General features: G+C 42.4%; 1 protein-coding gene across 1 annotated transcript in view; it reads left to right on the top strand.

Moving 5' to 3' along the window:
• Positions 1 to 16,516, top strand: part of CABIN1 (calcineurin binding protein 1) — a 1,089,846-nt gene that overhangs the window by 816,742 nt on the left and 256,588 nt on the right. The window contains exon 33 of the mRNA XM_053701973.1: positions 11,469 to 12,045. Within this exon, the coding sequence (XP_053557948.1) occupies positions 11,469 to 12,045 (577 nt within the window). The remainder of the gene's footprint in view (positions 1 to 11,468; positions 12,046 to 16,516) is intronic.

Genomic DNA, 16,516 nt, shown 5'->3' on the forward strand with positions numbered 1-16,516 from the left:
TACCATAAGATATGGCGTAAATACCTATACTGGTGTGAATCCAAAGATTACTCCTGGAGTAAGGTTAGGATTCCTAGGATATTGTCTTTTCTACAAGAAGGTTTAGAAAAGGGTTTATCGGCTAGCTCATTAAAGGGACAGATCTCAGCTCTGTCCATCTTGTTTCACAGGCGTCTGTCAGAAAATCCAGACGTCCAGGCCTTTTGTCAGGCTTTAGCTAGGATCAAGCCTGTGTTTAAAACTGTTGCTCCGCCATGGAGTTTAAACTTAGTTCTTAACGTTTTACAGGGTGTTCCGTTTGAACCCCTTCATTCCATTGATATAAAATTGTTATCTTGGAAAGTTCTATTTTTAATGGCTATTTCCTCGGCTCGAAGAGTCTCTGAGTTATCAGCCTTACATTGTGATTCCCCTTATCTGATCTTTCACTCAGACAAGGTAGTTCTGCGTACTAAACCTGGGTTCTTACCTAAGGTAGTCACTAACAGGAATATCAATCAAGAGATTGTTGTTCCATCCTTGTGTCCAAATCCTTCTTCAAAGAAGGAACGTCTTCTACACAATCTGGATGTAGTTCGTGCCCTCAAGTTCTACTTGCAGGCAACTAAGGATTTTCGACAAACGTCTTCCCTGTTTGTCGTGTACTCTGGTCAGAGGAGAGGTCATAAGGCTTCGGCTACCTCTCTCTCCTTCTGGCTTCGTAGTATAATTCGTTTAGCCTATGAGTCTGCTGGACAGCAGCCTCCTGAAAGAATTACAGCTCATTCTACTAGAGCTGTGGCTTCCACTTGGGCCTTTAAGAATGAGGCCTCTGTTGAACAGATTTGCAAGGCTGCAACTTGGTCTTCGCTTCATACTTTTTCCAAATTTTACAAATTTGACACTTTTGCTTCTTCGGAGGCTATTTTTGGGAGAAAGGTTCTTCAGGCAGTGGTTCCTTCTGTATAATGAGCCTGCCTATCCCTCCCGTCATCCGTGTACTTTTGCTTTGGTATTGGTATCCCAGAAGTAATGATGACCCGTGGACTGATCACACATAACAGAAGAAAACATAATTTATGCTTACCTTATAAATTCCTTTCTTCTGTTGTGTGATCAGTCCACGGCCCGCCCTGTTTTTTTTAAGGCAGGTAAATATTTTTTAAATTATAATCCAGTCACCACTACACCCTTGGCTTCTCCTTTCTCGTTGGTCTTTGGTCGAATGACTGGAGGTGACGTAGAGGGGAGGAGCTATATAGCAACTCTGCTGGGTGAATCCTCTTGCACTTCCTGTAGGGGAGCAGATAATATCCCAGAAGTAATGATGACCCGTGGACTGATCACACAACAGAAGAAAGGAATTTATCAGGTAAGCATAAATTATGTTTTTTGAGGATTAATTTTATTATTGAACAACAACCATGTTCTCAATGAACCCAAAAAACTCATTAATATCAAAGCTGAATAGTTTTGGAAGTAGTTTTTAGTTTGTTTTTAGTTATAGCTATTTTAGGGGGATATCTGTGTGTGCAGGTGACTATTACTGTGCATAATTATTAGGCAACTTAACAAAAAACAAATATATACCCATTTCAATTATTTATTTTTACCAGTGAAACCAATATAACATCTCAACATTCACAAATATACATTTCTGACATTCAAAAACAAAACAAAAACAAATCAGTGACCAATATAGCCACCTTTCTTTGCAAGGACACTCAAAAGCCTGCCATCCATGGATTCTGTCAGTGTTTTGATCTGTTCACCATCAACATTGCGTGCAGCAGCAACCACAGCCTCCCAGACACTGTTCAGAGAGGTGTACTGTTTTCCCTCCTTGAAAATCTCACATTTGATGATGGACCACAGGTTCTCAATGGGGTTGAGATCAGGTGAACAAGGAGGCCATGTCATTAGATTTTCTTCTTTTATACCCTATCTTGCCAGCCACGCTGTGGAGTACTTGGACGCGTGTGATGGAGCATTGTCCTGCATGAAAATCATGTTTTTCTTGAAGGATGCAGACTTCTTCCTGTACCACTGCTTGAAGAAGGTGTCTTCCAGAAACTGGCAGTAGGACTGGGAGTTGAGCTTGACTCCATCCTCAACCCGAAAAGGCCCCACAAGCTCATCTTTGATGATACCAGCCCAAACCAGTACTCCACCTCCACCTTGCTGGCGTCTGAGTCGGACTGGAGCTCTCTGCCCTTTACCAATCCAGCCACGGGCCCATCCATCTGGCCCATCAAGACTCACTCTCATTTCATCAGTCCATAAAACCTTAGAAAAATCAGTCTTGAGATATTTCTTGGCCCAGTCTTGACGTTTCAGCTTGTGTGTCTTGTTCAGTGGTGGTCGTCTTTCAGCCTTTCTTACCTTGGCCATGTCTCTGAGTATTGCACACCTTGTGCTTTTGGGCACTCCATTGATGTTGCAGCTCTTAAATATGGCCAAACTGGTGGCAAGTGGCATCTTGGCAGCTGCACGCTTTACTTTTCTCAGTTCATGGGCAGTTATTTTGCGCCATGGTTTTTCCACACGCTTCTTGTGACCCTGTTGACTATTTTGAATGAAACGCTTGATTGTTCGATGATCACGCTTCAGAAGCTTTGCAATTTTAAGAGTGCTGCATCCCTCTGCAAGATATCTCACTATTTTTGACTTTTCTGAGACTGTCAAGTCCTTCTTTTGACCCATTTTGCCAAAGGAAAGGAAGTTGCCTAATAATTATGCACACCTGATATAGGGTGTTGATGTCATTAGACCACACCCCTTCTCATTACAGAGATGCACATCACCTAATATGCTTAATTGGTAGTAGGCTTTCGAGCCTATACAGCTTGGAGTAAGACAACATGCATAAAGAGGATGATGTGGTCAAAATACTAATTTGCCTAATAATTCTGCACTCCCTATATATATATATATATATATATATATATATATATATATATAATTTTAATTGTTGTTATAAAACAATTAGAAATATTTAATTATTATTATTAATATTTAATTATAAATAAATAGAAGATATTATGTTATATAAAGAACATTGGAAAATGATATATTCCTATATACTTGTCAGGTAATGAGAATATGCTATGTTGTTTTCGCATAATTGAGGTGTTAGGTTTTTTTCTCCGTTGACTTCTATGGGAAATGCAAATATGCAATAGTTTTTTCGCAAAATTGAGGTGTACAAGTGAATCGCGATTTTCAGATTTTGACTTTATTTGGGATTTTGGTTACCACTAGAAAAAAAATATTATCTAAGGGGATATTATATTTATACATAAAAGGACAAGAATATGTTACTCCTCTAGGGCTGTAGGGAACCCATTAGTGCTTAGACTGTTACTTCTGAGAGAGTAAACGGTGGCAGAGAGAGAGAGATTGAAGTGGAAAAGTAAAAGTGGAGCTGATAGAGTTAAGATGTGAGGGAGGGGAAAGAAAGTGTGTAAAGAGAAAATATGGCCTGAGAGAGAGGGAGAGGGTAAAAATAAAGGTTGAAGAGAGGAGGGAGGGGGAAAAGACATTTAAGGGAGGGATGGTAATTATTTAAAAAAAAAAAAGTTCTCCAGGTTTGCTATGACTTTCCATGGCTGTCACTCTCTGTATACTCTCATTTCAACAACATCCTTATTCTATCCAGCTATTGTCTTCCCCTGAACCCCTAGTTGATGTTGCTAACTGCTATGCACCTATTTTTGTTAATTTATTACTGTATGTAGCATTATTTAATTTATTAAGGTATAAAATAATAATATTAAAAATTACTATGTAATAAGATATTTCTCCTGTTAAGTGTGATCAGTCCACGGGTCATCATTACTTCTGGGATATTGCTCCTCCCCAACAGGAAGTGCAAGAGGATTCACCCAGCAGAGCTGCCATATAGCTCCTCCCCTCTACGTCACCTCCAGTCATTCTCTTGCACCCAACGACTAGATAGGATGTGTGAGAGGACTATGGTGATTATACTTAGTTTTATACCTTCAATCAAAAGTTTGTTATTTTATAATAGCACCGGAGTGTGTTATTCCTTCTCTGGTAGAATTTGAAGAAGAATCTACCTGAGTTTTTACTATGATTTTAGCCGGCGTAGTTAAGATCATATTGCTGTTTCTCGGCCATCTGAGGAGAGGTAAACTTCAGATCAGGGGACAGCGGGCAGATTAATCTGCAAAGAGGTATGTAGCAGCTTATTATTTTCTGACAATGGAATTGATGAGAAAATTCTGCCATACCGATATAATGTAAACTCAGCCTTAAATGCAGTAGCAGCAACTGGTATCAGGCTGTCATGTATGTATATTTTACACTTCAGTATTCTGGGGAATGGCACTTCACTGGAATTATACTGTGTGCATAAGACTTTAGCCTAATTTGCAGAGACTAGCAACAGGCTTTTTAATAACACTTAATTTATGTTAAACGTTTTTTGCTGGCATGTAAAATCGTTTCATTTCTGAGGTACTGGGTGAATAAAATATTTTGGGCACTATTTTTTTCCACTTGGCAGTTGTTTTATTGAATTTATGACAGTTTACTGATCTCTCTCACTGTTGTGTGTGAGGGGGAGGGGCCGTTTTTGGCGCTTTTGCTACGCATCAAAAAATTCAGTCAGAAGCTCACTGTACTTCCTGCATGATCCGGTTCATCTCTACAGAACTCAGGGGTCTTCAAAACTTGTTTTGAGGGAGGTAATCACTCACAGCAGAGCTGTGAGATTGTAGTTGACTGTGATAAAAAACGTTTATTTCTGTAACTTTTTTTCTGCTATCAGGGTTAGTTATCCTTTGCTAATGGGAACAAGCCTTTGCTAAAATTGTGTTTTTTACAAAGATTTGATGCTATAACCTTTCAGTTTATTAACTTTCAACTGTCATAACTCTTTCTGTGCTTCTTATAGGCACAGTACGTTTTCTTATTATAATAAATTACTTGAAAAGTATTTCCAAGTTGCTAGTTTATTTGCTAGTGTGTTAAACATGTCTGATTCAGAGGAAGACATCTGTGCTATATGTGCTAATGCCAAAGTGGAGCCCAATAGAAATTTATGTACTAACTGCATTGATGCTACTTTAAATAAGAGTCAATCTGTACAAATTGAACACATTTCACCAAACAACGAGGGGAGAGTTATGCCGACTAACTCGCCTCACGTGTCAGTACCTGCATCTCCCGCTCGGGAGGTGCGTGATATTGTGGCGCCGAGTACATCTGGGCGGCCATTACAAATCACATTACAGGATATGGCTACTGTTATGACTGAAGTTTTGGCTAAATTACCAGAACTAAGAGGTAAGCGTGATCACTCTGGGATGAGAACAGAGTGCGCTGATAATGTTAGGGCCATGTCAGATACTGCGTCACAACTTGCAGAACATGAGGACGGAGAGCTTCATTCTGCGGCTGACGGTTCTGATCCAAACAGATTGGATTCAGATATTTCAAATTTTAAATTTAAGCTGGAAAACCTCCGTGTATTACTAGGGGAGGTGTTAGCGGCTCTGAATGATTGTAACACAGTTGCAATACCAGAGAAAATGTGTAGGTTGGATAAATATTTTGCGGTACCGTCGAGTACTGACGTTTTTCCTATACCTAAGAGACTTACTGAAATTGTTACTAAGGAGTGGGATAGACCCGGTGTGCCGTTCTCACCCCCTCCGATATTTAGAAAGATGTTTCCAATAGACACCACCACACGGGACTTATGGCAAACCGTCCCTAAGGTGGAGGGAGCAGTTTCTACTTTAGCTAAGCGTACCACTATCCCGGTGGAGGATAGCTGTGCCTTTTCAGATCCAATGGATAAAAAGTTAGAGGGTTACCTTAAGAAAATGTTTGTTCAACAAGGTTTTATATTGCAACCCCTTGCATGCATTGCGCCTGTCACGGCTGCAGCAGCATTTTGGTTTGAGTCTCTGGAAGAGACACTTGAATCAGCTCCATTAGATGAGATTACACACAAGCTTAAAGCTCTTAAGTTAGCTAACTCATTTATTTCAGATGCCGTAGTACATTTAACTAAGCTTACGGCTAAGAATTCCGGATTCGCCATTCAGGCGCGCAGAGCACTGTGGCTAAAATCCTGGTCAGCTGACGTTACTTCTAAGTCTAAATTACTTAATATACCTTTCAAAGGGCAGACCTTATTCGGGCCCGGATTGAAAGAAATTATCGCTGACATTACAGGAGGTAAAGGCCATGCCCTGCCTCAAGACAGAGCCAAACCTAAGGCTTGACAATCTAATTTTCGTTCCTTTCGGAATTTCAAAGCAGGAGCAGCATCAACTTCCTCTGCTCCAAAACAAGAAGGATCTGTTGCTCGCTACAGACAAGGCTGGAGACCTAACCAGTCCTGGAACAAGGGCAAGCAGGCCAGGAAACCTGCTGCTGCCCCTAAAACAGCATGAATTGAGGGCCCCCGATCCGGGAACGGATCTAGTGGGGGGCAGACTTTCTCTCTTCGCCCAGGCTTGGGCAAGAGATGTCCAGGATCCCTGGGCGCTAGAGATAATATCTCAGGGATACCTTCTGGACTTCAAATACTCTCCCCCAAGAGAGAGATTTCATCTGTCAAGGTTGTCAACAAACCAAATAAAGAAAGAGGCGTTTCTACGCTGCGTACAAGAGCTTTTATTAATGGGAGTAATCCATCCAGTTCCACGGTCGGAACAGGGACAAGGGTTTTACTCAAATCTGTTTGTGGTTCCCAAAAAAGAGGGAACTTTCAGGCCAATCCTGGATTTAAAGATCCTAAACAAATTCCTAAGAGTTCCATCGTTCAAAATGGAGACTATTCGGACAATTTTACCCATGATCCAAAAGGGTCAGTACATGACCACAGTGGATTTAAAAGATGCTTACCTTCACATACCGATCCACAAAGATCATTACCGGTATCTAAGGTTTGCCTTTCTAGACAGGCATTACCAGTTTGTAGCGCTCTTCCATTCGGATTGGCTACGGCTCCAAGAATCTTCACAAAGGTTCTGGGTGCTCTTCTGGCGGTACTAAGACCGCGAGGAATTTCGGTAGCTCCGTACCTAGACGACATTCTGATACAAGCTTCAAGCTTTCAAACTGCCAAGTCTCATACAGAGTTAGTACTGGCATTTCTAAGGTCGCATGGATGGAAGGTGAACGAAAAGAAGAGTTCTCTCTTTCCACTCACAAGAGTTCCCTTCCTGGGGACTCTTATAGATTCTGTAGAAATGAAAATTTACCTGACAGAAGACAGGTTAACAAAACTTCAAAGTGCATGCCGTGTCCTTCATTCCATTCAACACCCGTCAGTGGCTCAATGCATGGAGGTAATCGGCTTAATGGTAGCGGCAATGGACATAGTACCCTTTGCACGCCTACACCTCAGACCGCTGCAATTGTGCATGCTAAGTCAGTGGAATGGGGATTACTCAGACTTGTCCCCTTCTCTGAATCTGGATCAAGAGACCAGAAATTCTCTTCTATGGTGGCTTTCTCGGCCACATCTGTCCAGGGGGATGCCATTCAGCAGGCCAGACTGGACAATTGTAACAACAGACGCCAGCCTACTAGGTTGGGGCGCCGTCTGGAATTCTCTGAAGGCTCAGGGACAATGGAATCAGGAGGAGAGTCTCCTACCAATAAACATTCTGGAATTGAGAGCAGTTCTCAATGCCCTTCTGGCTTGGCCCCAGTTGACAACTCGGGGGTTCATCAGGTTTCAGTCGGACAACATCACGACTGTAGCCTACATCAACCATCAGGGAGGGACAAGAAGCTCCCTAGCAATGATGGAAGTATCAAAGATAATTCGCTGGGCAGAGTCTCACTCTTGCCACCTGTCAGCAATCCACATCCCGGGAGTGGAGAACTGGGAGGCGGATTTTTTAAGTCGTCAGACTTTTCATCCGGGGGAGTGGGAACTTCATCCGGAGGTCTTTGCCCAAATACTTCATCATTGGGGCAAACCAGAGATAGATCTCATGGCGTCTCGACAGAACGCCAAGCTTCCTCGTTACGGGTCCAGATCCAGGGATCCGGGAGCGGTCCTGATAGATGCCTTGACAGCACCTTGGACCTTCAGGATGGCTTATGTGTTTCCACCCTTCCCCATGCTTCCTCGATTGATTGCCAGAATCAAACAGGAGAGAGCATCAGTGATTCTAATAGCGCCTGCATGGCCACGCAGGACTTGGTATGCAGATCTGGTGGACATGTCATCCTGTCCACCTTGGTCTCTACCTCTGAAACAGGACCTTCTGATACAGGGTCCTTTCAAACATCAAAATCTAACTTCTCTGAAGCTGACTGCTTGGAAATTGAACGCTTGATTTTATCAAAACGTGGTTTTTCTGAGTCAGTTATTGATACCTTAATACAGGCTAGGAAGCCTGTTACCAGAAAGATTTACCATAAAATATGGCGTAAATACCTATATTGGTGCGAATCCAAAGGTTACTCTTGGAGTAAGGTTAGGATTCCTAGGATATTGTCTTTTCTACAAGAAGGTTTAGAAAAGGGTTTATCCGCTAGTTCCTTAAAGGGACAGATCTCAGCTCTGTCCATTCTGTTGCACAAACGTCTGTCAGAAGTTCCAGACGTTCAGGCTTTTTGTCAGGCTTTGGCCAGGATTAAGCCTGTGTTTAAAACTGTTGCTCCGCCATGGAGTTTAAACCTTGTTCTTAACGTTTTACAGGGCGTTCCGTTTGAACCCCTTCATTCCATTGATATAAAGTTGTTATCTTGGAAAGTTCTATTTTTAATGGCTATTTCCTCGGCTCGAAGAGTCTCTGAGTTATCAGCCTTACATTGTGATTCTCCTTATTTGATTTTTCACTCGGATAAGGTAGTTCTGCGTACTAAACCTGGGTTCTTACCTAAGGTAGTCACTAACAGGAATATCAATCAAGAGATTGTTGTTCCATCCTTGTGTCCAAATCCTTCTTCAAGGAAGGAACGACTTCTGCACAATCTGGATGTAGTTCGTGCCCTAAAATTTTATTTACAGGCAACTAAAGATTTTCGACAAACGTCTTCCCTGTTTGTCGTTTACTCTGGTCAGAGGAGAGGTCAAAAAGCTTCTGCTACCTCTCTCTCTTTTTGGCTTCGTAGCATAATACGTTTAGCTTATGAGACTGCTGGACAGCAGCCTCCTGAAAGAATTACAGCTCATTCCACTAGAGCTGTGGCTTCCACTTGGGCCTTTAAGAATGAGGCCTCTGTTGAACAGATTTGCAAGGCTGCAACTTGGTCTTCGCTTCATACTTTTTCCAAATTTTACAAATTTGACACTTTTGCTTCTTCGGAGGCTATTTTTGGGAGAAAGGTTCTTCAGGCAGTGGTTCCTTCTGTATAAAGAGCCTGCCTGTCCCTCCCGTCATCCGTGTACTTTTGCTTTGGTATTGGTATCCCAGAAGTAATGATGACCCGTGGACTGATCACACTTAACAGGAGAAAACATAATTTATGCTTACCTGATAAATTCCTTTCTCCTGTAGTGTGATCAGTCCACGGCCCGCCCTGTTTTTTACGGCAGGTAAATATTTTTTAAATTATACTCCAGTCACCACTACACCCTTTGGCTTCTCCTTTCTCGTTGGTCCTTGGTCGAATGACTGGAGGTGACGTAGAGGGGAGGAGCTATATGGCAGCTCTGCTGGGTGAATCCTCTTGCACTTCCTGTTGGGGAGGAGCAATATCCCAGAAGTAATGATGACCCGTGGACTGATCACACTACAGGAGAAAGGAATTTATCAGGTAAGCATAAATTATGTTTTTACAATGGCTAAACATATGTATAGGGGGTGGTGTGGGCAGGTAGTGGGTGGTACTAGAAGTGGCGAGTAACATTTTGGCCTAGCTAGTAGCACAGGACTTGAAATTTTGAGCCCTGCATATATATAGTTGCTGTTTTCGCTGTGCTACTTACCCCATTCGCTGCACTTAGGTTCTGATGCCGTCTCTGACGGAATCAGAATGAGGCTCCCATTGGAGCCTTTGGTAGCACGCTCAAGTTTGCATTGCTGACAACTTGTAATACCAGGGCATGAGCGCACATTAGCGTTAGGGATGCACCGAAATTTCGGCCACAGAAAGTTTCGGCCGAAAATGGCATTTTTGGCTATTTCGGTTTTCGGTTTTTTAGCCTGTTATTTTCGGTAAAATTATTGTGTAGCATGTTTCAAATTTGATGCTAGCCTAGAGCTGCTGTTTAAGTTTATTACTTGACTTTCTGTTCTGCATATAATGAGTTTTCTAGGACTATACTTTATTTGGATAATTAGTAAAAAAAAAAACCTGTTAAATATGATTCTGTTACATAAAACTAAATGAAGAATAATACAGTATATTGATATTTATAATTGTTTTAAATAGGGATGCACCAAAATTTTGGTCGCAGAAACATTTTGGCCGAAAATGGCATTATTGTTTGCCTGTTTTTTTTTTTTTCTTGGTAAAATTATTGTGTAGCATATTATTGTTTTAAGATATTTTTGTCCAATTTTAGTGTGTTACTTTCAATAAAAGTGTGGGATTTTTTTATTGGCTCTAATTATGCAAAAGAAAAACTAAAAAAAATTAATTTGAAAAAATACATTTTCAGTATCAGTTTCGGTTTTCGGCCAAGGGCATCCCGGATTTTCGGATTCGGTTTCGGTCCAGAATTTCCATTTCGGTGCATCACTAATTAGCGTGCACTGGTATTACACAGTGGAGCACAAATTTTGCTTTCATGAAAGAGATATTTAGTGCTTTACTTGTAATCTGGCCCTAAATAAATTAATAAATACAGCTAAATGCTCCTCTATTTTAATTTAGTCTGGATAAAAACATCCATTTTATTACACCAAAAAGACATTTATAAATGTTTATTAAAGTTCAGCAAACAGTGACTCCAAAATGTATAGTCTAGTAAGCTTTTTTCTGGGACTAGTAGCATTTTGCGATCATTTTCAACCACTGATAATGTCTGTGCACATTTGATTTTTTTGCAACCCCCCAGTTATCAGTTAAAGCCAATTAGGGATATATATAGCATATAAAGCATATAGATATATATAGCAGAGTTAGTGTTTAAAATTAGCAAGGTGCATTTCAAATTCTGAAAATTAGAAATTGCTCAATTTTCAGAGCTAAATTGCATGAACGTTGTGCAAAATAAATAATTAAAATATTGTGCAAAGCGGTTTACTATACATAACTAAACATTTTATATAAAACAAAATTCACAATGTTTACCGTCCCTTTGTTTTACAAAAATATTGCCATAGTTCATTTATAACCACTGATTTAATTAATATTTATGTGTGTCTGAAAATAAAGCTTTCAAAAGGTTAAAGTTAAGCATATGGCCAGGAAACAGTTTATAATATTCTTTATAACATTCTTTGTATGCTGCCATGAAAATTTATATCAGTTTGCAAGGTATTGTACTTTTGTGGTTGAGCTGTGTACATCTCTTTGCAGGAATCCTGTCAATCAGAGCCCAGCCCACCAACTTCCATGACTACAGACGTTTCAGGTCGGTCTACTTCCGAGGATCGCAAGGATGTGCCTCCAAGAAAAAGCACAACTTTGTCTGAAGGAGCTGTGTCAGGACCTGAGAATGGGGGAAAGGAGGTGGCACCAAGTGGTCCTGCTCCTCATGCTATGGATACTGGGGAACCCAAAAGTGTAAAGGAACAATTTCAGCCTCAGTCATCTGAGTTTATGGACCATGATGGACAGTCTTGTGACCAGGAAAAATGTGGAGACCAGCATTACAAAGAGGCATTCAGAGCTATAAAGGACAAAAGCCCTGAAGGTCCTGAGTTATCTCTAGACGAACTGAGCATTAGCTCCAAACAGCAGCCTACTGGGAGCAGAACCGCTTCTCATCCTCCACCCCACACAGAAGAAGCTCCACCCAGAGTCAGCCGCAAGCGCAAGCTGCTGGACGACACTGAAAGTAGCAAGAGCCTACTGTTAGAAGCCTATCGCGTATGGCAGCAGGGTCAAAAAGTCACAACCTATGACCTTGGAAAGATTGAGAAGATCATGTGTAAAACATATATGTTGATCAAACAGGTAAGCAAAGGGATTATGCAGACCCAGCTATGCCTTAATATGTACACACGTTTTAATATGTGAGTAGGAGAGGAAGTCTTAAAAATAGGTCCTTCCACTTGCAGTGAACAGCTAAAAAACATAATTTATGCTTACCTGATAAATTTATTTCTCTTGTAGTGTAGTCAGTCCACGGGTCATCCATTACTTATGGAATATATCTCTTCCTAACAGGAAGCTGCAAGAGGATCACCCAGCAGAGCTGCTACATAGCTCCTCCCCTCACATGTCATATTCAGTCATTCGACCAAAGCAGACGAGAAAGGAGAAACCATAGGGTGCAGTGGTGACTGGAGTTTAATTAAAATTTAGGTCTGCCTTAAAGACAGGGCGGGCCGTGGACTGACTACACTACAAGAGAAATAAATTTATCAGGTAAGCATAAATTATGTTTTCTCTTGTTAAGTGTAGTCAGTCCACGGGTCATCCATTACTTATGGAATACCAATACCAAAGCTAAAGTACACGGATGAAGGGAGGGACAAGGCAGGAACATTAAACAGAAGGAACCACTGCCTGAAGTACCTTTCTCCCAAAAATAGCCTCCGAAGAAGCAAAAGTGTCAAATTTGTAAAATTTTGAAAAGGTGTGAAGCGAAGACCAAGTCGCAGCCTTGCAAATCTGTTCAACAGAGGCCTCATTTTTAAAGGCCCAGGTGGAAGCCACAGCTCTAGTAGAATGAGCTGTAATCCTTTCAGGAGGCTGCTGTCCAGCAGTCTCATAGGCTAAACGTATTATGCTACGAAGCCAAAAAGAGAGAGAGGTAGCCGAAGCCTTTTGACCTCTTCTCTGTCCAGATTAAACGACAAACAGGGAAGAAGTTTGACGAAAATCTTTAGTTGCCTGCAAATAGAACTTCAGGGCACGGACTACGTCCAAATTATGCAAAAGTCGTTCCTTCTTTGAAGAAGGGTTAGGACACAGTGATGGAACAACAATCTCTTGATTGATATTCCTGTTAGTAACTACCTTAGGTAAGAACCCAGGTTTAGTACGCAGAACTACCTTGTCTGAATGAAAAATCAGATAAGGAGAATCACAATGTAAGGCAGATAACTCAGAGACTCTTCGAGCCGAGGAAATAGCCATCAAAAACAAAACCTTCCAGGATAACAGCTTGATATCAATGGAATGAAGGGGTTCAAATGGAACGCCTTGAAGAACATTAAGAACTAAGTTTAAGCTCCACGGCGGAGCAACAGTCTTAAACACAGGCTTAATCCTAGTTAAAGCCTGACAAAAAGCCTGAACGTCTGGAACTTCAGCCAGACGTTTGTGTAGAAGAATAGACAGAGCAGAAATCTGTCCCTTTAACGAACTAGCAGATAAGCCCTTTTCTAAACCCTCTTGTAGAAAGGACAATATCCTAGGAATCCTAACCTTACTCCATGAGTAACTCTTGGATTCGCACCAATATAAATATTTACGCCATATCTTATGGTAAATTTTTCTGGTAACAGGCTTCCTAGCCTGTATTAAGGTATCAATAACCGACTCCGAGAAGCCACGCTTTGATAGAATCAAGCGTTCAATCTCCATGCAGTCAGCCTCAGAGAAATTAGATTTGGATGTTTGAAAGGACCCTGAATTAGAAGGTCCTGTCTCAGAGGCAGAGACCACGGTGGACAGGACGACATGTCCACTAGGTCTGCATACCAGGTCCTGCGTGGCCACGCAGGCGCTATCAGAATCACCGAAGCTCTCTCCTGTTTGATCTTGGCAATCAAACGAGGAAGCATCGGGAATGGTGGAAACACATAAGCCAAGTTGAAGACCCAAGGGGCTGTCAGAGCATCTATCAGCACCGCTCCCGGGTCCCTGGACCTGGATCCGTAACAAGGAAGCTTGGCGTTCTGGCGAGACGCCATGAGATCCAGATCTGGTTTGCCCCAACGAAGAATCAGTTGAGCAAAGACCTCCGGATGAAGTTCCCACTCCCCCGGATGAAAAGTCTGGCGACTTAGAAAATCCGCCTCCCAGTTCTCTACGCCTGGGATGTAAATTGCTGACAGGTGGCAAGAGTGAGACTCTGCCCAGCGAATTATCTTTGAGACCTCCAACATCGCTAGGGAACTTCTGGTTCCCCCTTGATGGTTGATGTAAGCCACAGTCGTGATGTTGTCCGACTGAAATCTGATGAACCTCAGAGTTGCTAACTGAGGCCAAGCTAGGAGAGCATTGAATATTGCTCTTAATTCCAGAATATTTATTGGGAGGAGTTTCTCCTCCTGAGTCCATAATCCCTGAGCTTTCAGGGAGTTCCAGACTGCGCCCCAGCCTAGAAGGCTGGCGTCTGTTGTTACAATCGTCCAATCTGGCCTGCGAAAGGTCCTCCCCTTGGACAGATGTGGCCGAGAGAGCCACCATAGAAGAGAATCTCTGGTCTCTTGATCCAGACTTAGTAGGGGGGACAAATCTGAGTAATCCCCGTTCCACTGACTTAGCATGCACAATTGCAGCGGTCTGAGATGCAGGCGCGCAAATGGTACTATGTCCATTGCCGCTACCATTAAGCCGATTACTTCCATGCACTGAGCTACTGACGGGTGTGGAATGGAATGAAGGACACGGCAAGCATTTAGAAGTTTTGATAACCTGGCCTCTGTCAGGTAAATTTTCATCTCTACAGAATCTATAAGAGTCCCTAGAAAGGGAACTCTTGAAAGTGGTAATAGAGAACTCTTTTCCACGTTCACCTTCCACCCATGCAACCTCAGAAATGCCAGAACTATCTCTGTATGAGACTTGGCAGTTTGAAAACTTGACGCTTGTATCAGAATGTCGTCTAGGTACGGAGTCACCGCTATGCCTCGCGGTCTTAGTACCGCCAGAAGTGAGCCCAGAACTTTTGTAAAGATTCTTGGAGCCGTAGCTAATCCGAAGGGAAGAGCTACAAACTGGTAATGCCTGTCTAGGAAAGCAAATCTTAGGTACCGATAATGATCCTTGTGAATCGGTATGTGAAGGTAGGCATCCTTTAAATCCACTGTGGTCATGTACTGACCCTCTTGGATCATGGGAAGGATGGTTCAAATAGTTTCTATTTTGAATGATGGAACTCTTAGAAATTTGTTTAGGATTTTTAAGTCCAAGATTGGTCTGAAGGTTCCCTCTTTCTTGGGAACCACAAATAGATTTGAATAGAATCCCTGCCCGTGTTCCGTCCGCGGAACTGGGTGGATCACCCCCATTAGTAAAAGGTCTTGTACACAGCGTAGAAACGCCTCTTTCTTTATTTGGTTTGCTGATAACCTTGAAAGATGAAATCTCCCTCGTGGAGGAGAAGTTTTGAAGTCCAGGAGATATCCCTGAGATATGATCTCCAACGCCCAGGGATCCTGGACATCTCTTGCCCAAGCCTGGGCGAAGAGAGAAAGTCTGCCCCCCACTAGATCCGTTTCCGGATAGGGGGCCCTCTCTTCATGTTGTCTTGGGGGCAGCAGCAGGTTTCTTGGCCTGCTTGCCCTTGTTCCAGGACTGGTTAACTTTCCAGCCCTGCCTGTAACGAGCAACAGCTCCTTCCTGTTTTGGAGCGGAGGAAGTTGATGCTGCTCCAGCCTTGAAGTTACGAAAGGCACGAAAATTAGACTGTTTGGCCTTTGATTTGGCCCTGTCCTGAGGTAGAGCATGGCCCTTACCTCCCGTAATGTCAGCTATAATTTCTTTCAAGCCGGGCCCGAATAAGGTCTGCCCTTTGAAAGGAATATTAAGCAATTTAGATTTAGAAGTCACGTCAGCTGACCAGGATTTAAGCCATAGCGCTCTGCGCGCTTGGATGGCGAATCCGGAGTTCTTAGCCGTAAGTTTGGTTAAATGTACGACGGCATCAGAAACAAATGTGTTAGCTAGCTTAAGTGCTTTAAGCTTGTTCATAATTTCATCCAATGGAGCTGTGCGAATGGCCTCTTCCAGAGACTCAAACCAGAATGCCGCCGCAGCAGTGACAGGCGCAATGCATGCAAGGGGCTGTAAGATAAAACCTTGTTGAACAAACATTTTCTTAAGGTAACCCTCTAATTTCTTATCCATTGGATCTGAAAAGGCACAACTATCCTCCACCGGGATAGTGGTACGCTTAGCTAAAGTAGAAACTGCTCCCTCCACCTTAGGGACCGTCTGCCATAAGTCTCGTGTGGTGGCGTCTATAGGAAACATTTTCCTAAATATGGGAGGAGGGGAAAAGGGCACACCAGGTCTATCCCACTCCTTGCTAATAATCTCTGTAAGCCTTTTAGGTATAGGAAACACGTCAGTACACACCGGTACCGCATAGTATCTATCCAACCTACATCATTTTTCTGGAATTGCAACCGTGTTACAATCATTCAGAGCCGCTAATACCTCCCCTAGCAATATGCGGAGGTTGTCAAGCTTAAATTTAAAATTAGAAATCTCTGAATCCAGTCTCCCTGGATCAGATCCGTCACCCACA

Source organism: Bombina bombina, chromosome 2 (genome assembly GCF_027579735.1).
Source record: "Bombina bombina isolate aBomBom1 chromosome 2, aBomBom1.pri, whole genome shotgun sequence".
Classification (NCBI taxonomy): Eukaryota; Metazoa; Chordata; class Amphibia; order Anura; family Bombinatoridae; genus Bombina; species Bombina bombina.